The 22,795-nt window shown below is 42.8% G+C and overlaps 1 protein-coding gene across 3 annotated transcripts in view; it reads right to left on the reverse strand.

The window, feature by feature from the left end:
- Positions 1-22,733, reverse strand: part of GRHL2 (grainyhead like transcription factor 2) — a 70,057-nt gene extending 47,324 nt beyond the window's left edge. For all 3 annotated transcript variants that reach the window (XM_064442298.1, XM_064442299.1, XM_064442297.1), the window contains exons 1-5: positions 22,648-22,733; positions 9,527-9,716; positions 6,437-6,504; positions 4,481-4,865; positions 956-1,008 (exon numbers count right to left, since the gene is read on the reverse strand). In XM_064442298.1, coding sequence (XP_064298368.1) covers positions 956-1,008; positions 4,481-4,865; positions 6,437-6,504; positions 9,527-9,716; positions 22,648-22,667 — 716 coding nt within the window. In that variant the 5' untranslated portion in view covers positions 22,668-22,733. The remainder of the gene's footprint in view (positions 1-955; positions 1,009-4,480; positions 4,866-6,436; positions 6,505-9,526; positions 9,717-22,647) is intronic.
- Positions 22,734-22,795: the final 62 nt, after the last annotated feature.

A 22,795-nucleotide genomic window follows, 5' to 3' on the forward strand; every position in this document is an offset into this window, starting at 1 on the left:
TTGCTAAATACCTCTCTCATATGTACTGCCTAATCAATGACTGTTCTGAGTTTGCTGCACTTAATGGTTGTTTTAATATACCTCAGAAGAAAGACCAAGCTGTAAGAAACCTCCACTACAGAAGCAGTCATATGCCTCCTCCAGGAAATTTATGTAGGCATGTTCCTGCTTCTAAAGTGAGAGTAATCTCTCAGATATAAACAGAAGTATTCACAAGCATGAAATGAAGCATCAGCTTATAAATTTTACTGATCACCATCTTTATTAGTTAAGTGACTCTGCAGTGTTTACCCATTCTATGCACGCATTTTTCTGTGCTCAGCAGGGAGGACACTATTTCTTTCAAACAACAGTTTTTTAAACTTTTTTTTAAACTTTTGGGAATTCTTAGCGTTTTTAACATTTTTTTGTAATAGATACTTAATTTATATTATTTTATAAGTAAACATGAAGTACCACAACAAGCAGTGTAAAAAGACAGAGGGTTTTCCAGAAAACCTGCCAGGAGTAACTAGAAAAAACAGAAAGGAAAAATAAAGATGGGAATTCCATAAGGTTGCTGGAGCCAGTTCAGCCATCCTGGACATCTGACTTGTGCATCCTGCCGTCCTGAAAGTTGGGGAAGACTTTCCATGACCTGGCTCTCAAAGCTGTGTCCTGTTACCTTGGGGACCACTCTTTAACGCTTCTAATCTCACATGTCGCCCGGGGCTTCAGAGGAGTTACTAACTTAAAACAATGCCAGGGGAAGATAATAGATGAATATATGAACTGGTCAGATTTGAAAGCTAACACACACAGGAGAAGAAGGGGAGAGTGCTGCTGGGCAGCATCAAAGGAGCCCTGCAGGTGTCCCAGGGTGATGAAAGGGAGGGTGGGAAATGGACACAGGCAGCCTCTCCCCAGTACATTCCTACGTGATGCCAGTGAACACATTTCAAAGCTTACACCATACCTTGTTTGTTCATAAATATATTCTTCAGCCCCCACTGACACACTGCGATACTTCTGAAAAATAAAAACAACAATTAAATATAGTTTGATACAATCAAAAAGCAAATACCAACTAAAGTAGAAGTCTGTTTATTTAAGGACCCCTCAAAAGAAACCATTTAAAACTCAAAATCCCTAAAACTGGAGTGGACCCTACATGGTCTTTACACTAGAACTGACAAAGAAAATTCATTTATGTCAAGCTTTTAGAGTTTTTCATAACCTAACTGCTACAGGAATGTAGCTGAAAAATATCTTCTGCCTTATACTCCTTGCCTACGCATTAATATGTTCTAAAACAAGCGCATAAAAATGTACCCCATCTCAAAGATAAGTAGGTTTTCATAGGAAATCATAGTCCTAAAGACTTCACTTTCGGTTTTGTTTTGCTTTAATTAAAAACACGTGTGTGGTCAGCTGACCTTAAGCCCTACAATGAAATGCTGACAAAAATTTAGATTGCTCTACTGTCTATTTTGAATAGGAGTGGTGACACAGGCTAAGAAAGTATTCTACCTTCAGTATAAGATTCTGTGTGAGCAAAATGCACACTTTACCAGATGGAAGGAGACCTACAGTCATTCTTTAAACAATGAAAACACATCTATAAAAAACAAATTACATCAAGAGGTGGAATTCTGAAAAAATGAAATCTTTTTTCACAGACTAACCACAGATTTCTACTCTGTCTTCCCAAGCAAACGAGCCTGTTCATACTCTACTATGTAAGCCTTAATGCTTCATCTTGGCTTGCCTTTTGCCTGAAACATGTTTTTGCTGATGTCTCTCTGATTCACTGATGGATCATTACATTTAATCTCCAGGATTTATCTTGTGATCACCAGTTAGCAATGAAAAGCTGTTTTGTTTCTAAAAGCATCAAGTCAGGCAATTTTGAAAACAGTTTTTAATTTCACCTTCTTCACAACTGTGCCACAACAAATATCCAGTCAGATACTAGTTAAGTGCAAAGGTATTATGTACCGGTTAGGAACATTTCCTGAAGATCAAAAGTCAAGGGTTCATGAGCAGTAGAATAGATAAGCTAAATACTCTAATGAATATAACATCTGAGGAGTATTACAATAAAGATGGTCCCATATTAACATGCTAGTCATAATTTATATGAAGGCTAGAGGTTGACATTGTCAAAAACATTCAATTTACTCACCTATCCTCAAAAATTTTGTCTATACTATAAAGGATTAATAAATTAATCACAGCTAAATGAGAATATGAAGGAGATGAGACAGGTATATTTATATAATTGTTAGAATTGTATTTGAAGGACATAGCAAGTGATTGACCTAAGTGCCTACTACCACAGGGTTCTATAAAAACTCAGCACTCCTTCAGTATAACAGAACTAAGTCACTCAATAAACGTTTTGAAACAATTTCTAAATACATATTCATAATGTGTTTAAAAATTGAGCAGATATCTGAGCAAACCAACTGCAGCCAAACCCAGCCTTTCCCACCAAGTGAATATAAAGATTAGTAAGAACAACTCTATTCCTACTGTAAACACTAATTTAGCACAAGTTTATCTTTTGTTATGTTTTGACATTTTACATTATGCTATCCCCACACCTACTTCATACAGCTGTCCCTACACAACAGCACGTGGCTGGAGAAGCTGCTAGAGCGCTGCATGGGTGAAGCACATCCCTGGATTCAAGTAGTTGAGAAAAAATGAAGGGACAGGCTAAGTGTTGAGCAAGGCTGCAGCAGGGTGGGAAAGCTTTTCCTGCTCCCATGCTACAAGCATGTGAGCATTTGGGGCTGGAAGGCCACTAACAGTGGCACACACCTCACCTAACAGCTACAGATGGGGACCTAGTCAAAGTTAGTTGTTCAGTCTACCTGTACTGTTAATAGGGGTGGTAAAGATGGAGAGGAGTGAGTGCACCTGGCAAACCATTCCACCCACTTTTGGCAATCAGATTTGAACTGCCTCTTTCTCCACAAACTGCAGAGAAAGCCTAGATAATGAGTACCATGCCTTGTCGGATTAACCAATCATTAAAAAAAATATTTAACAAAATATTACCATTGTAAAAAAATCACCATAATATGGAGTTTGGGATGAAAATTATTTCCATTGTAACAAAAGTTACCATAACACAGAGTTCGGGATGCAAAGCATACGTATAGATGTAAATTCCCTTTTACCCCCAAGTTAAACAACTTTGCACAGCACAGGCTGGCGGTTTGGGTAGCTCTAAGCAGAGCATCCCAGAACAAACCAACGCAATGGAATCACTCAGCTACAGCACTCCAGGGAAAGCCATGGGTATGGTACCACTGGACTTGTACAGCTTTTTACCAGTAACAACAAAAAACAGCTGAAAAGATGCAATTTGATAATGCAGAGCAGTGTTTCTAATCCAAGGTTTGATCTTACTGATTTTATAATAGCAAGCTTCATTAATTATTCATTTAGTTGACCTAAATGTGTTCTATATCTGAAAATGGGTTTCACCTCCAAACGTCCTGATCTATCGTGCTTGTATGGAGACAATTTACTTTTCTATAATATGCATATACAGACACACAGTAAATTTCTTATATATTCAGTCAGAGTAACTCAGCCTTAATATAGCTTGCCTTGTACTTTTGTAACATTTACAATTTCATAGAGTTGGAGGAGAAAAATCTGAGGAGAGTATTACCACCTAATATCTCTAATTATTTGCAGAGGTACTGTCAGCTTTAAATAATTTTTCCCTTTCTAAATTTCTGGCTTGTTTGCATTATTCTGCAGCAGGCAAAAGCTGCCAGAGGGTGCTCGCCATATTAAAGCTGACCATATAATTACTTCGGCTCAGCGTAACTGTAAAATACTTAGAACGTAGCTCCTTGTCTCTGTTCTCCTCACTCCCTACATATGCATGCACCAGAGTCTTTCCCTGCCTGTTAACTTCTCCATTCCCCTCTAGTCACCTAATTCTACTACTTTTTCTCATTTGCCCATGTTGCAGGGTAACACTTAGTGCAGCAGACAGCATCTGAATAAGTTACTTGGGTTTATCTATCAGCAGAGGCTGGCACTGCTCATTTGCACTTTCAGAAGAACATTAAGAATTTCCCAGTCACAAAGTGGCTGCTATTTCTTACTGTTATGAATAGGTCTGAAGGCAGATCTTGTTAATGGAAAACAGATATTCTTTCAGAATGGTAACTGTCCTCTCTACTTGACGCAATATCCCAGAAGACAAAAGATCAGTATCTATTATTCTCACAGTTTCCAATAAACAACTTTAAACTGTTTGAAATGCCTCATGATGCTCCCCTGTAATCAGAACACAGACTGACAGGAACACAGCAAGGAGCAGAGATGAATTTGTTGAAACAAGCACCACTGTTCTAATGGCTCTTGTGCACAGCTCAAATCTCCTTATCTTGTTTACAAGCTCAAATCTCCTTATCTTGTTTACAGCTTTTTTATTGAGTTCTTAGATGCTAATTTGAGGTGAAAAACTTACTTCTGTTCCTCCATCTTTGAAGGTGTCGCTGTATGTACTGTCAGGAGTACTGCGCTGGTCATCTTTGAGATAATTTGTGTGAGGAGCAATGTTAGACACTTCATATGGTTCAAAGATAACCCCTCGGTGCTCCTCATTTTCTCCTCTTGCATAGTGTGCTTGTGGGGTCATAAAAACAGGGGTGAACTCCTCTGCTTTAACCACAGTCACTCCAGTCCCTGTGATGGGTGTCGAGCTCCCAGACACGTTTGTGTTGTATTCCCTTTTGGACGACTCCAAAGGATCTTGGTTCAAGGAAAGGTTAACCGGCACCGTCTTCAGTACTTGCACGCGGTTCTCTCCCCCACTTAAATTACTCTGAGCTTCTGTGGCATTAAGACAATTTCTGTGAGACAAAACCCAAAAACTGTTATGAACTATCCTGACAGAGTAAATCTCTTTAAACAGCTTAATGTTCTTAGATGGCAGGGAAGGAGATCTTTCAACTCTGACCAGCCACTGCCATAAGAAGTAGTACATTAACAAATTCTAGGCAAAAGATATTGTGAGGCAAGCAGAGAGGTCCAGAGCTCTTTAACAGGAAAAGATAATACATTTTATTTTACTGGTATGATTTGATCAGTATGACTTGTCACAATAAATTCTGAGTGTCTGGGGTTGCTTTTGCCTTGGCTTATAATTTGGGTGCAAAATCAATCCACCAGTGCAACTGCTTTTAGGAGCAAAATAAGTATAAAGAGTAAGATGAGGTAGGGATTACTCACAGTACATAATTTGCATGTGAAGTAGGCAGAATATCAACAGCAAAATTCATACGCTGATGCATACCCTTACCGCTGTTGACAGGCCACTACTGTTTGAGTAACTCTGGTACGAATGCTCTTCTGAAAGAGCAAGCCCAGGAATCCCATTGTATCAGAGTAGATCAGTAACTATAGCAGCCACAAGGTAACCTCCAGCAGCATTCCCACGTCTGCCCGCGGTTGCTGTTGAAAGCAACCTGATTGCTGATAGTAGTTGCACTGACATAAAATTGTTAACTCATAAAACTTTTAGTAGGTGTAACACACTGCTTTGTTTTCAGCCTAGGAGATACGTTCTGACATTACAGTTCCTCTCTTGGCTTTCCACCAAAGGCCAGTTTCGTCAATCACACTCAACTTAGGAATTTCTCTGGCGTTTGCATTAGAAAAACTTTCCCTCAAAACAGATTTAATATTCTGTTTTGGAACACTGAATTTATACTACTAGCTATTTAAACTTTCAGCTTACACAGCTAGTGGAGACCATCTAAGGCTGTCCCAAATTAGCTACATTGAAATAAACCTTGTGTAGCTTCTCTCCACTATAATTTTACATAAAGATACCTTCCTATATGTAAAAATTCAGTTCTTTCTTCATAAATATACACTGTCTCATCCACAAGCCTTAATAAAGGCAAGAGTCATCTTCCTCTGACTCTTCAAGTCACTTTTAGCCTACAGAGGAGGGCTGAAATCTGAGAGGAGTGAGAAAAACAGTTTTGAGCGGATCATTTTAAGAGTTACTTTTTTTACTTCTGGGCAGACCCTAAGTTTTGTTAAATAAAACGGTATAAATCAGGTTACTGAGGCCAAACTACTCACTTTTTGCTCTAGAAGAAGAAATTGAAAGAAAAGCAGCCAATAGCCAACTGTCAATATAATCTGATTTTACTAATCTCAGCAGCAACAAAACAACAAAACACAAACAAATCATGACACTTTTTGCTACTTTGCAAATTGCATGTTTAACAATGCTGTTCAATTTTTTGAATAAATTAAAAGTAAAAAGGAGTAAGGTTTGCTTCCCAAAACAGTCTTCATTCTTTTATCCCTTGGAAGAAAACCATAAACCCTCAGGCTATCATAGTTACTTCAGTTCACAACTGATCAACACTGCTAGTAGCTGGGTGTATGATTTTGAATAATACTGTACCTTTTATCTTGGTCTTCTTGATTGTCATTCACTTTGTTAACAGACAACAGCCTTTTATCTCTGGGAACCTGAGAACAACACCAGGCATGGGGTCAGGTAAATGCAACTGTCAGGTATTTGCAGCTTCAGACTGCTCTAGTTGTTCAGACTGCAACAACTAAAAAAATGTAACCGTATCAGTCTTACGTGTGTGTCTAGTTCACAGATGCCAGAGCTGTTTTTCTTTGCAAGGTTGATTGTGAGCAGAAAGATAACTTCCAAAGGGTAAAAACGGAGGGATTGGGTTTTTTTCTAGTTCTTGGACACACAAATCTGGAGCAAAGCACTCTTCTGTATGTCCTATGTATCTTTAGAATATCAAGCTAGGTCAAACTATCTCAAAATCAATGCTTATATTCCCAAACACACACACTTTTCACTGAATAATAAAAGATGAGAAAGAAGACATGATGCTTTGATGAGCAGTGCAAGGAGACCCTGTTAGCTCAGAGGAAAAAGGGGTTTCAATGAAACCTCAAGCACCAGCTAAGTACTCCTGTTACACAGTGGTCTGGAGGGTGCAGGACTTGTACCTAGGGGAATTTTGTGGATCCCTCCCTTCTACAGCACAGGGATAGGTTGGGGATGTCATCAGAGAACACCAACTTCTGCTTTGCTGAGTGCATTAACAGCCATGAGAAGTAAAAATCCAGTCAATTCTGGCCCCTCAATAGATTAAAAACTGACACCAAAATGACTTAAAATATCTGTCTTCCCATGTACTGGTTTCCTGACACCAGCATAGATATGAAATCACCAAGGGCAAGGTTGCTGCCATGACCATATTTTTTTTTCTTGCTGAACCAGCAGTTTGGGAGCTAAAAATTCTAATCTGTCTTTTACAAACGGAGGTATACCCACTCCGTCACAGCAGTTAACTCAGGATTAAAGAGCAAAAATAGACCTAGGAATGGGCTAAAGCTGTGCCTTTTATCTTTAAAAACTTTAACAAAATTATCAGGAAAATATCTGAATTTAGACAAAAAACAATACTACAGTGCACTGTAGTAGCCAAGGTTAACATCAGCTATATCTGCAAGACAGCAGCAGAGTCAGAGAGCACTACCCAGAGCCTTTCCTTCTCTTAAGGACATCCTCTCTCCCTGTTAAGCAACCTGTAGGTTAAAAAAACTCTTTCATAAATTTTAGAAGTGGAATCCAAGCCACAGTTTGCACATATGGATTCCCCTGTTAAGATCATATATTTATCCCTGAAGGAGGGTTTATGTTTAGGTAAATATCACTACAAGAAAAAGGAGAAGGAAAAAAACCCAAACAGTTAAGTTCAAATAATTCCTATTGACTGGAAAAAGTACTTCAAAAAAATTACCCAGCATGTCAGAACAAATGAGCCAGATGATAAATAAGGGCAATTCAAGAGAGCCTTGTGCACTGGAACTCCTCCTCTACACTTCCACATTACAGCACAGAGTTTAAGTTAGCTTTTAAGTTCCTTTTTGAGAGCATCAACAAGAGTGATCCTTTTCTCCCAGTTTAAGACAGAAATAGTTACAATTGAATCCTGGAAATGGCTTTGGGATTAATTCAGCTTATTCCATCTTAACACCAAGTCTTTTGCAACTGCCTAGAACAAGGAACAGATATGTCTCTTAGAACATAGTTTTGAGAAGGAAAAGGGCTGTTCTCTGTTTTTGTTTTAAAAATCCAGCAGATTCATGAACTGCTATTTACAAAGGTATTATTAAGGCAGAAGCCAACACTCCAGTTGCTCATACACATCCTGAATTTTATAAATCTGCATTAACTTCACAGACTCCGGCACTGTGGTAACTCTATTAAGTAGCGAAAAGGACCTTTCTTCTTATTGGGAAAAGCTTTTCTCTACTGACAACAATACAAAAAGCAAAGAACATCTCTTGAAATATAATCAGTAAAGAAATAAAAACAATATTTAACCATAAGATTAGTATATGGCAACTTGCCTACAACACCTTTTCCTCAATGGTCATTTAATGATCAAAGTACAGACTAAAAAGATAAACCCATTCTCTAAAAGCGTTTATACTAATATATAATAAAAGCAAAGGGCTTTCATTCTAAGTTTCCATTCCCAGTACTTCTTCATTAATTACAAGGGGAGCTGGCATTGTTCTGCTGGCTTTCATGGAAGATCATCTGTCCAATGCAGGCATAGGTGGCTTCAGGAATACTGAGATAGTTTAAGTGAAATGAACAATTTCATACTTCAGTGCTTGGTAGGCAACACTGATTCCGCCTGCAGAGTACAAAGGGCCTGGGCTTCAGAATGAAATTTCTGCATTACACAGAGATGTACCCTGTAGGACTCGACTCTGATTTCAGCAGAAGTCTCAAACATAGCTCTACTTAAACACTATGAAATATACGAAAAAGAAAGGTAGTATCAAAATGGTAGGTAAAGTCCTGGGCTTAGAAAACCTGACATAAACTGAACCTGTGTGTCAGTGCTTCCTTCAGTAAATGGACTTGGATCTCTGTCTCTGTGTCCAGCTCCATTTCTGTCCTCCACCTTTCTATTTAGACTGCAAACCTCCAGTACAAGGGCTAGACCTCACTGTATGTTTGTATACAGCCTACTACAATCATTATGCAAATAAAAATAACATGGGAAACTGTCAGATGAGAGATACTCCAGTTAAAGTGCAAACTAAAACATGTGTGGAATGAAACAGAAAAGTAGACAAACCTACAGATGGACAAGGCCTCCTCTTTTCCACTTTTTAAAGGATACTGCAAGTGTCCAGGCACAAATAAAAAGGGGGCTTATTCATCCTATGCTCTTGCAAGGGGAAAGGAAGAACGCTATGCTCATAAAGAAATCACGGTTGCAAATCTAATATGGGAATACTGATTTTGTTTTTTCTCTCCAGAACTAAACACATCAAAACAGCCTCAGACAGGCTTCCCCTAAAACAGAAAGGGTATTTGATGCAAGTGTCAGAGAGAAAACCAGATGCAGTGACTTCTGTCTTTGAAAACTGGCTCTTTTGATGCCTCTTAGAGCGGTCCACTGCTAGTGCAGCAGGGAGGGATAATGATGCAGTTACCTACTTTATAATAGTCATACAACAGGCCAAGAGCAGCAGCACTGTCCTCATCACCATTTATGCTCATCATAGCCTTGGTAGCTGCTGTTAGGGGATTCTCCAAATACGACTTCCAGGCTTCATCTTCGCTGGTGTAGGCTCGTCTGGTGTTGAATGAAGTGTCATTTGGCACTAAGGCCACAAGTCGCTTGTTACTGCATAGACAGGAAGAATAAAATGGTGATCCAGAAGGGATTACTTTATTCACAAGGCATGTTAAAGAACATCACATAGCTCAATGAAAGTGATATGATTACGTCATGCAAGCATGTCTGTATTAAACTTGGTGACATAAATATTTATCAGTATTAGGCATCTTCAGTACTTAACTAAAAAAATCTAAATGTGTGCTGATCTTGTGATAATAATTCAAATGTATTTTTACTAATATACAGACAGAGCTATCAAAATATTTTTAAACTATTTGGAAAAAAGGAATCAACAATATAAGAACATTTTTCCCCAATGTTTTTGCTAAATGTACATTTGATTAGGGAAAAAGTACATTTAACTGAAATCAGTTATAATACGACATGAACAAAGGAAAAAGTATCTAATACTAATCTAGTGTTCACCTAAACTGAGTACAGTTCAGTATTTAATAACAGTATTTAATAAGGGTACACCTTATGACTGAGGTATTCTCTGCTTTCGAAATGCAATTTGTCTGCAATTTCAGAGAGATTTTCTGTAACAGGACATGAGCAATGGGTCCAGTGGATGGAGCAGAAGTAGTCAACATATTTGGTCTCAGTTCCCATTTTATCACTCACCACATCTAGTTACAGACCCATGGCAGTACACACGAGACCATTAGTAAGTGGGAGCAGTTTCCACCAGCCTGAAAGTGGTACAAACTGACCGGTGCCTGCGTATATCACGGGAGAGGCTGTGCACCACAGCTACGGCTGAAATTTCCAGTATAATGGAAACATAAATGAAGCTAATAGTACCTGAATTTGTAAAATGTTCAATAAACTCAGGGATAAAAGAGCTAGGGGAAAAAGAAAAAAAAGTAACATTCCTATTACACAAGATAGTAGGCAAACAGATTAGGCAGGGAAATAGTGGAGAGAGGGGTGTGCTACTTATTGCATGTTGCAAGAGCGCTGACAAGAATTGTGGCTCAGGTTACAAGGATCACAGTGAAACTTTTAACACATTACACCTTAAAATTTGAAAGCTGCAAAGATGGAGGGAATAACTGAATATACTGACTTAACTGGCAAAAGTAGCAGTTATTCCCAGTGACCTTCATAAAACATTTCTTGCTACCTTCTACACAAAACCTGTTCATTATTCAGTCTCCTCTTTTTGCCCTCCCCTACGTGCAGCAGTGTCAGCTCCACAGACCTAACCCAACCAACTGCCTCTGTTGCACTGAGAGCTGCATTGAAACACCACGCAACTGAGCCTTTTACTTGATTTCAGAAATGGGACTTGATAAAAGAACAACTGAACACGTGGTAAACGCTCTCTCGGACGCCGGGAGCGTGTCTTGCCTGCAGCCCCCGAGCTGCAGTGACCAGCGGGTTGGGGCTTTGCCCGGGGCTCCGCTCCTGCCTGCGCACAACCTGCACAGTGCGTGCTCCGGTGTTTAGGGAGGGGGGTGGGGAGGGGCAGATTATAATCTCTATGGTACAGAGCACTGTTTACAAATTTCTTTATTTAATGAAAAAATAATCCACCTGGTACACAGAGCAGTTTTATGAGCTCTGGGGGGGGAAGAGAGCATTTCGTAGCTTTATATCACAACATACAGCCAACAATGACAGGTCTGATTACAGTTTCCTTTCATCTAAAATATCTGAATTTTCAGAAGCTTCCTTTCTTTTCCGTGTGCCTTTTTCTCTGCCTGGCCTTTTGCTGTCTCTTCTAAAGATTTTTGTCCTTCTTGTTACCACATGCGCATTTTTGTTGTCACAGGTTTGTTTCAAGAAGCAAAGCTGAAGCATAAATTAGGAGGCCAAGGAAAGACAGAGAGAACTGCTAGGTCTGCTTGCCTTTTCAATACCTTATTGTTAGGGACTCAAATCAGATCTGCAACAGCCCCGCTGTTTGTGCCAGAGGTAGCTGAGGGCCTGTTCCCACTCTGGAGTAGCCAATTCTCCCTGGCTCAGAGGCAATTATTCCAGGCAAGGATTCTCCTTTCCTCAACAAAGCTCCCCTTCAGCTAAACCCGGGCTGTTTCACCGCATGGGCGGCTGCCCATTGCAATGCACAAAATACCACTCGCTCTCCTTCCTGTAGCAATCTTCCCTTACAATCAATAACTGCCTTTTGTTACTCGGAGCGCTCATAGCCATGTGATAACCATAACTGATTTATGAGCACTACAGGCAGACTGCGAGATATCCTTTAAAAACACACCTTTTAAGAGTTGGGCTGTTTGTCTGCAGATATGCTGGAAGGGAGGAGTCAATCTCTGCTGCTCTAATTTAGTCAAGACAATCTCAAAGCAATGAAGACAGCCCTGTCCCTCAGAGGTGTTGTAAACGATTGAGCTGGGAAGAAGCTAAAGTAAAGGGGATAAATGCTGTAGGAACAGCCACTCAGTAAGTAAACAGTTGGGATGGCTGGAAAAGGCACAGGTGCATAGACCTAGGGCCTCCCAAAGATCTCCCCAGTGCACATTTTCTCTAAAATCCAGGTTTTCACGTTTAAAAACTAAGTATCCGTCTCCTCTGGCTGGAGAGATGGTCTGCAACATAATCAGCCGACACACTCGTTGTGTTTACTCTGCAAACAGACTGGAAGAATGGCACTAAGAAAATAAAAAACTTCCTCATCACCCCCGTCCCTGTAATCAGCTCTGTGGGAGGTTAATGGTCAGACCTAATTATCATGATTTAACATAGTCACTCATTTCAAAGATTATATACAAAGCAGCCAGCCAAAAAAAAGCACTCACTTTAAGAAAACTTCTCTATTAATTACGGTCGTTTGGATGGGAGGGTTTCTCTTACGGAATGAGACTTGTGTGTGCGCACACATGCCCTTTTCTTCTCCGTGACTGCTGAACCTCCTAGACAATATCAGCCAAATGTGACAGAGGGATAGCAAAGTCCCCCATAACCAGAGGAGAAAAGTACTTTATATTTTAATATACATCAAGAAACCCCAACTGCCTGATCGAGGCTCTGCACAGGTACGCTCCCCTGGTGCCATCAGGCACCCTTCCATGCCTGGGCACCCCGAGCTGTTCCAGCTGTGTAACTGATGACAGCAGGCAGCTGCTTGGAGGAGAGACTCTGGAGGCACATGGAGCACGGGGAAGACAAAGGGTGACACCTAGGAAAAACATAAAAGCATTCCCACTGGAGAGAGCTGCTCTGAACGCCCCACCTGTGAGAAAAGCCTCAGTTGGAGCCTGCAATTAGCAACACATCTACAAATCTTATCAAAAGCTGCGAATCCATCAGTGACCGCATTCAAGGAGAACCACTCTCTTAAGGAACGAAGATGGGCCAAGATTGCAAGTGGAAGACTCCCATTCAACCCAGCCAGCAAGATCAGCAAATATCCGCTGTAGCCCCAGGCACACCTTCTAAAACAGCCTGCGAAGGAGCAGAGAACAAGCCCAACCCTGACCATGCCCATTCCTTACTCGGGCTAGCCCACCGCCCCTCTATGTGGCAGTCAGGATGTGCGATAACCAAAACACAGCCACCAGGGACGTGCCTGTGCAAGCTGAAAGCACGCCATTACTTTACCATGGAGATACGGCTTAACAGTTGAGCATACTTTGTGCCTAAAGAAAAAGTACATGTTTCCTTTCAAGCTATCAATTGAGCTTCTAATAAATGCAAAATGTTTCAAGTTGCTTTATGTTAAACAGTAGTACGTGGTTTTCTAGCTTAATTTATAGGTGTGTGAGGGTGAAAGGTATTTTCTGAGGAATGGTCTAGTTTAGGAGCTAGATTGCTCCGAGACTTGAGCGTTTATGTCTAGACTAGAAACTCCAGATGGACTTTATTTTGCAAAAATCTCCCCCCCCCCCCCCCTTTAGTAGAGACTTCTAGTTTGTACCATCTTACATGATTCGTGTGCTTTCCTCGTAAGAAAAGATATATTTTAAGTTTTCCAGATTTATACCAGTCATGGTGATTTCTGCATCCGGTAAACTAATATTTTTGAACTTATTTAAAAATAGGATTATGCAATTTTATAAAACCCTACACAAATGTAGTATATAGAGATGTCCAAAACTGCGCTCACTTTGTTTCAGTTACTGTAGTACAACAACCTAAATTGGAGAGGGACATCGTATTTAATGTCAATAAATTTGCTGAATGGAAAGGGCTGGCCTTTCAAGCTCTTCTTCAGATCAGAGATAATGAACTTTCAACAGCCAGCACTTGGGACTACAAAATCTTACTACAGGCAAATTCTCACCCAGCTAATTTGTGAATTAGCTTACACAGAATCAGAAATGCCCATTAACACATTCATGAACAATGGTGAAAGGCCACAGCTTCGTGACCAGAGCTTGCTTTTTATTCAGAAACAAGATGTCCTGCCTGCCAGTCTCTCTCAGCCAATTTTGATACTCAATAGCTTTCTGTTGAATTTGCAAAGTTCATGCAGCCCTCAACCTCTTTGCTAAACTTGCTATTGAAGATAAAACAGACTGATGCAGCCATGCTGCATCAAGTACAGCTGCGTCCTACTCTCCTCCATCATACACTCAGCATTACATCCTGATCCAGTTGGTGCTAGTGGGGAAGAAAGTCTCATCCTGCCTGCCCCCCAACTTTTGCTTTGCCCAGGAAATTCACCCCTGAAACAGAAAATAGACTGCTAAACTGCAAAGGTGGGTACCCAGCCCAAATATTTCCTGAGGTTTTTTTTTTAATTGCCTTTTTGGACATTACATCTGTTCTTTCAACAAACTTAAAAAAACACCCAACGTAAGTTGTAAGAATTAAGGTGCTCCGTGCATATCCCTGCAGACTTCTTTGCCCCCTGACAACGCATTATGACTTCCCCCTACCTGCAAAGGCCATGTGCCAGATGGGAACACAGCAAGCAATGTGTGTGAAGCAGCAGAATGGGAGGAATCCCTGTTCCCAGGTTTCAGCCCAGGCCTGAGCCTGCCTATTCTTATGCCTGTGAGACAGGAGCGCCAAGCACATCTGCACAGCATCCTCTGCAAACTGTCCCTCCAGGAGAGGAGACAGGAGGCTTTGGTCCATACAGCTGTTATAAAGCTAACTGAAATTTAACACCAAATGACTGGAAAAGGCAAGACAGACTCAGGTAATCCTGGCTCCCAGCCCAGCACATCAAGGCCATAGGATATTTATCATAACCTTTTTTGTTGGATGATAAGAAAGTACATGGGGCAACTGTCTGCAATTGGGAAACCCTGTGAGAAATACAAATCGTAAAACAAGATGCTGGCCAAAGGGACTACTTTTTATGTTGCGTGCAGACACACACCATGGTTGCATCCTGGGTTTCTGATCCCTTAATTGTCCAGATCAGAGACCTGCCTGAAGTATGCTCTGACTCAGTGTGCTATGGGAAGAACACCTGCCTGCTTAGTCTTTCCTCCAATGCAAAGTAAGGAATAGGGAACTTCAAAAACGGCCGTGTTTCATTTGGTATGACAAAATGTATAGTAGCACACTCCAGCCATATCCAAGAGCTGGAGAAAGAGCTGAAGCTCCTGCTTCAGTTTTGACATAGCTAAGGAGGGCAGTGTGATCATTTACAAGCATTTCAGGAGCTCTAGAAAGCCCTTTCTAAATTTACACACACAACTCGTAGTTCAGCTATAAGGCTACTGTAAAACAGATTTAGAACAGATGTACATACAATGTGTCTTACAAATAATGCACTTACATATGAATTCACATGCACAAACTGAACTACTGTGACTATTTAAAAGGCAGCAAAGGACAGATCCCACAGATGCATGGTAAGTTAACAAACTTTAGATTCCAGATCATAAACTTTTGTCTGTGCTCATTATACAAAGTATAAATCAAAGCTAGTCCCTAGTGCTTGAAACCATTCGTTTTAAAGATTCTAAGGTTAGCCCAAATTTACTACCCTCAGCATACTGCTTTGCCTATTTGCCTAGACATCAAATTTTAAAAAAAAAAGAAACCAAACAACACACACACAAAACCAAAAAACCCCACACATGGGTGACTCACTTCAAGTTTTGATTTATTTAGTTTAAAAATAAAGAGTTTAGCCTGCTTAGGATTTATTGCCAAAAGTATAATTAAAAAGTCAGCAACACTGTTGTTTCAATTAGATAATAGTGTTCCGTTAAAAGTACAAAGGAGCATAAATGTTTAACGAACAGGAAAATTATGGCCCATGTGTCTTGGTATTTTGTCTTTCATAGTCGACAATCAAATCGTTCCCAGAAGCATGAACAGGTCTCCAAAATGCACTTAGCCCAATCCAGTGAGCATATAAATATACAAATGACTTGAGCGTGAAGGAAAATCAAAGCATGTAGACCACCAGGAAACCAGAAGGTAAGACGCCCTCTGGCCCAGCCAGCAGTCCATACCAAGGAAAAAACTCCCATTAAAGTGGCTGAGTAATTTTGCCTAGTAACAAATGCAGGTTTGGGACTCTCGCAATTTTGGGACAATTATTCTTTTATTCTTTTTGAGCGCAAGACAAATCTGAACAAGATTAAACATGTTAAATGATTAAAAGAAATTATTTTACCTTTACAAAACACTCCGAGAGGAAGTAAAATAATACACTGAGAGCAGAAACAGCGAATGGCAAAACAGACTAGTTCAACAATTAGATGCCTACTAGAAGTTTTATTTGTTTTTTTCTCAGAACCAAAATAACTTGAGCATGTAATAGTGATTAAAAAGATTAATACAAATAGGTGATTCATTAACATTGACAAAAAAAATCATTAAGTATGTCAAAGTGGAAGTACGAAAAAGAAATCCAACACAAGGATTAAACACATAAAGCAAATGCCTGCTGAGGACTAGTTCAAGTAGGCAATTACTCACCTTGAGACAGACTTTTTATACCTATGATTTTGGAGACTTTGTTTGCTTCACTTTTAATGAAGTATTATTTCTACCAGACAATCTTTTTTTATTAGCAGTGCACTAAGTAGACTGTTGCCTTTTTTCTTTTTTAAACCAAGCAAAAAACAGTCTCAAAAAAATCAGGTTTCAGCATATTTATTAAAAAAAAAAAAACCACAACACATCGACCTCTCAAAAAATGAGGATACTCTGGGAGCTCACAACTTTACTGCAGTATCTAACAGAGTTGGTCAGAACTAGCAATTACGTAGCAGCTTCGGATCAGGCCATGCTCTGTTTTGCTAAGAAGTGTACTTCCAGTGCACATAGCACCCAAGGTTGTTCTAGCTGACTTGAAGCAGCCAGCAGTAGGCTTTAAAATTAAAAACAGGCCATGACAAGGCTTCCCAGACCTGCTGCAGTTTAACCTGACCCTTGACCCTGTGGCCCTTGTTCATTCATTGCTTCCACGGAGTTAATGGGAATGGAATAGTTTTTGCACTGATAGCACTGCTTGCTGTTGTTTCAGAATATGAAATCTTCTACACAGTCAGAAGGAAAACATGAATTCAACAACTGAGCAATCCTAGGAGTCAAGATTTCCCACAAATATTTAGAAAAAGTACACAAAACCAAAAATATACTTTACAGGACTAAAATACAGATTTATGGAATATGCCATTATCTCCCACTACTAGGAAAATTAACACATCTACAGATATACATAAACTTCAGGGTTGGAGACATATTCTCAAGCTACAGGTATGTTGCAATATTTGACTTCACAGTTCACATGCACTTAATATGGTTTCATTAGTTAAATATTTCATAAGCAACAGTTTTCTTCTTTATGAAGTTAGTACTACCAAAGAATAGGACAGTGTCCTGGTATGCCAGGATGTCTGAACTAATTACTTATCTTATTTTAATTAGCTACTACTGTCATAATCACTGATTAAAAAGCTAATGAAGATTCATCCCAGGATGAATTCCTAGACCAGCATTTGAAATTGTTATTTTGTGTGTGTGTGTGTGTGTGTGTACACAAAAAAGGGCAGCTTAATTGGCTGCTCCATAATCATGGGAAATAATATTTAAGGAAATCATCAACAGTCTGCACTGGATTAATATTTGTGAAAATACTTGACAACCAGTGTCAAACGGTATAATATCATTTCCCCTTCAGATGTCCCCACCAGAATGAGAATGATGATGTCCCTGCTGACCCTTCCACAGGGGAAGGATTATATGATTGTTAAGATCAAGTAAGTGACCTGGGAAAATCCTCTCCCTCCTGTTCCTCTTTGATCTTCAGTCTGGTCTCAGACTTCAGCACCAGAGAGACAGCAGTGTTGCAGCAAGACATAACAATTTGATACTCTTACTCCTCTCAGTTAAGCTTATGGTTCCAAGTTCTATGAGATTCTGCACACTGACTTTCCACATTCCTTGCACAGAGATGGTTTTCTAGGGAACATCCTCAACAGCATGTCTGGCATTTGAAAAGTGCAAACACTAAACACCTCTAATTTCTGTTTCTCCATTCATTCCTGGATAAGTAACACTTTGGAAAATTCATCTTAATGGATGCCTTATTCAGACACTCAGCAGTGGAGGAAAAAAAATGAGTAGTTTGTGATCTAATTGCCACTCAACATCTGCTGGTGGGAAACATGTTTGGCCCTCAAAGAAAAATTAAGAACAACTCACAGAACTGCACTGTAAACCATAAATGCCCTTTGTTGTTATAGATGCTTAAGTTAAATATTACAAAGGTAGCATCTACATTTACACACTGAGGAAGAAATAGGAAACTAGGGCAAAATTACTCTGTGAAGAGTCCAAGATCAACTTCTGCCACAGACACTACCAAGTAGCAAGCTGGACGCGAACATGTCTCCACTGACACACGGGAGCAGGTCTGAACCCATTCCCACCTCCAGGCTCGCTCTCCCCTTGGTTATTTACCTACAAGCACATGCTCAGCTGCAGACCCAGGCTGCCCCAAGTCCTCCTTAATGTGGTCAGTCTGAGCATGCCCCAGCCCTGTCTACCTGGTGTCCCAAGTAGCTCTTGCACATACTGGGGGTGTTGGGAGCCTGACCAGCCTGACTGACAGGCAGTCATGCAGCTGGCCAGCTAGCAAGAGAGCCACGGCGGCCAGCGCGCTTGGGCCTGCTACCAAGCCTGCTCTTCGTGCAACTGCAGTCCCAGCCTAGGTGGGACTCACGATTTTACACACCACCAGAAGCAGTGGGGACACAACTGTGGCATTTCGCAGATCCAAGTGGTTATACAATTGCTGCTCCTCATTCACAGGAGCACTGGCAATCTTCAAAACCATGTTAACTCTCACAAGTATTGAGATCACTGATTAGCTTCACTAATGCACTACAGCCATTAATCTGGAGTTCTGTGGTGGTCAATTTTTTCTATATGTTATGGTAACAACAACTTTCCAACATATAAATGCAGAAGTGAACCCTGGAATCATTTTTACATCCTGCAAATGGGATGCTCCCTCCTCCCTGCTCTATGTCCCCCCAGCATCCATTCAATCCCCAGGGTCCCCCCTTGTGATTGCTCTGGGAATTGGATGGTAACAGCAGCAGCTTCTTGGACATCCAAAATGATCATCTAGAGGCAGGGACACACGTTTCCTTCTGCAGAGGTTCTAGTTTGAGCAGTTCTCTATAACACCTGCCATTTACTTGCTCCCCCTCCACATATGAAGAACCCAGACCAACGAAAAATGGATGTTAAAAATAACCTCCAAGAGGCGAACAGGCTGCTCTCAACCCAATGCTCAACTGAGCCAGTTCTCAAGCTGCACAAACAGTTCTACTGACACAGCTGAGAAGGTGGAATGGAGGCAGGAACAAGTGGCCACAGCCTGCTTAAGTTGGTACCGCCTCTGAAAAACGCATGTGAAATCATGCCTTATCTCTTCTGACTGATAGGAGACTGATGGAAGCAAGCAGGCAAGATCCAGCTTAGGCAGAAAGACTAAAGAGGAAGACAGGGAGATATGCACACTGTCTTAAGGATAATCTCCCCTTCCAAGCTCCTCACTTAGCATTAGAATCAAACGACTTGTTCTTTAGCATTTTCACCTGACTGTCCACCTTCCTCCCTTAAAGCTGATGGTGCAGGTAGCACTACAGCACCCCTGCCCTGGCTCCTCCCCCCAAAGAGGAACACTGCAGCCGTTGTGCAGCACAATGTACCACCTCTCCAGAAAACCCAGCAAATCCCACTGAAGAATGAGATAGGAACATATTTTCCCATGCTCTCCATATCCCCTCAGCTGCCTACTCCTCTGCATCAGCAATTTACCAGCACAAATCCCACAAAAACATGTCCATTGACACTGACAAACTAACTGACCTCAAAATAATGAGCTTCCCTCTCCAGTCATGCCTGTAGGGAAGATGTGTTTTTAAGTAAAAGAAAGGCCATGTGGAGGAGAATAATGTTGTACTCTCTGGATTAGGTTTTAATTGTATATAATTAGTGCCTAAAAAAAAACAACCACACACACAAAACCCCCACACCCTTCCCATGCAAACTCCCGCCCCCCCAGTCTAATATCTCATTCCACCTGATCATCTTTTCAGAAAATACATTTATTTGTCTTCTCACATTACACTTGTGTACAGAGAGCCCAGGGGATTTCTTTACTTATTTCGTTTTCAAACTCTTACCTACCACCTATGAATTTTCTAAACACCTTAAACAGAACCAGATCACAGGCATACTGCCACGGGGGAAGTGCTGTTACTTGAGGGTACGTGCTCTGCAGTGCTCTTACGTTCCTCACAGTGGTAACAGCAGCAGCACTACACAGAGCAGGGCATGAAGGGCATTAATGCTCCAGTCTCGGTAGTTTACACTTATGCCATACTGTTACTGTTGGAAAGGAAGGATAGTCCTGTAGCTTAGTAGCATCCTAGACCCAGAGGGGAACCACTTTTGCCTTGCCTTAGTTTCTGTAATTTTACATGAGTTAGGTTTCCACTGCACAGTTTTTTAGTTTCAAAGCTGTGGTACAAAGTCACTCCTTCTCCCACCCCCACATTCCACTCCCGTTACCTGCACTTGATGTGCCTCAGCCTAGTTTCTGACCCTTTGCCGAAACTACTGGCAACCAGGCTCGGCCAGGGAGTAACGTGCAGTTCTGGAACTGCCCATTGCTTTGGGGTGCCCTCAATCACTGCTTCTTGTCAGCTCTGGGCTCCTTCGCAGTTAATGTGGTTCCCCTCCCAACTCAATGACTGCTCCTTCAGCTGCTCCTCCCTGCCCCACCGGCAGCCCTCAGGGCCCTTCCTTGCACTTAAATCATTTACTGCCCTTATCTGGCCACCTAAGGCATTAGTTCCCATCCCCACTGGACGAACTCCCAACTCCTACCACAATCGGTTTAATTTCACATCAGTAACCACCTTCGCACTATCCCAATGCCAGCTGACGTCTGAAAATCACAGAATCACAAAATCACTAGGCTAGGACTAAAATTATTTTAAAAATCTTTCTCCTCAAAAGGCCCCGTCTCTTCCCTATCAGGACGGCCAACCCTGCTGTTTCCTTTTGTCGGGTAATCTTTCCTTCACTCCTTGACAGGCAGGCTGTCACCAAGCTTCCCTCAGGCCGACGTCTCCAACACCAGGCCCCTCCTCTCTACCTCCTGAGCCACAAAGGTTCGCGGGGAGCCCAGCAACGACTTGCGTGGGCAGCACCGAGCGTCGCCGAGATCACGCTCACGGCTGGGACGGTCCTGCCGCACCGGTAAAACAAAACTGCCAACAAAGCTGTTCAGCCTCTGCCACCTCCCGCCTTCGCCCCGTTACTCTCCTGCAGAAACACTAATAAACGTAGCAGATAAAACGGCCTTCCCGCCGGGCCGCCTCACGGCGGCTGCTCGGCGCCTCACGGCAGCAGGCCGCCGCGCTCCCCGCCAGGCCCCGGCCCTCACGCCGAGCCGCCATGGCGGGCACACGGACATCGGCCGTACCCGGGCGGGCGGGGTAAGGGGGTAAATAACAACGCCCCTGGTTTTGTGCCGATCGGCACGAAGCGCTGAAGGAATGGGCACGCTGGAGCGGAGCAAGGCGCCAACTGGGCGCCACACGGCAGCTCCCGGCGCCTCTCCCCGCCCCACGACGGGTCTGTCTTCCCCCCGAGCCCATGTCGGTCTGGGACCCGGCACCACGGCCGGCGTCCCCCGGAGGCGGTCCTCACTTCACCGCCGCTCTTCCCTCGGCCTCACCCGCCTCGGGCGGGCTGCTCTGCCCGCCAGGCCCGGGCCCGGCCGCCGCGGCCTGCGGCCCCCGCCGCCGTGTGCCCGCCCGGGCGGGAGAAGGGTTGCAGCGGGACCGGCGGTTTCCACCACCACCTCCTCTCCTCCTCCTCCTCCGGCGTCGCTACTGGAAAAGTTACTTTTTAACCCCGGGCGGAGACGCCGGTCTCCGGGCAGCCGCGGGCCCGCCGGGGCGTCCGTCCCGCCGGGAAAACAAGGTCAGGGCGCCGAGTCTGAAGGCGCCGCACGCAACGGCTGGGGAGAGCCCGGTCGGGAGCGGGACGGGCCTGGGGCGTCGGCTGAGGCGAGGGTAGGAAGATGGCCGTGCCCGGCCTGGGATAAAAGCCCATTGTTGCTGTAACACAAAAGCCAAGAAGCGCTTTTCGTCCGGGGCCTTCGGCGGGCGGAGGCCGCTCCGCTCTTCTCGGGCGAGAGCTCCCTACAGAAAAGCGACCGTCGAGGTGAGGGGGGAAAAAAACAACCAACCAAACAAAAACCCCATCAAGCCTACGCTAAAAGGGGAATTAAAAAAAAAATATCGCGAAGCCCCACAAGCAGCTGAAAAGTGAGGCGGGGGGCGGCGAGCCGCAGCCTTGTCCTGGGGCCTTTTGGGAGCTGCTCTGCCGCCCGGTCCGGCGTCGCGTTACGGAGGGAGAAGGGCCGTCCCGGCAGGTCGGCGTCCGCCACCGGCGAGGGGGAGACACAACCAGCCAGGCGGGCCGGCCGGCCCCGCGCAGCGGGAGCGGCGGCGTGCCTGCGATCACTTACTTGTCCGTCTCTTGTGACATGTTTGATCCAATGAACTCTCTCCCCTTTTCCCGGTGCCTCCGTCTCCCTGGCGGAACTGGACTTTCAGGTCTGTGCAGGTGAAGGTGTGTGTGTGTGTGTGTGTGTGTGTGTGCGTGTGAACGCCCGG

Source organism: Phalacrocorax carbo, chromosome 2 (assembly GCF_963921805.1).
Source record: "Phalacrocorax carbo chromosome 2, bPhaCar2.1, whole genome shotgun sequence".
In the NCBI taxonomy this organism is placed as follows: Eukaryota; Metazoa; Chordata; class Aves; order Suliformes; family Phalacrocoracidae; genus Phalacrocorax; species Phalacrocorax carbo.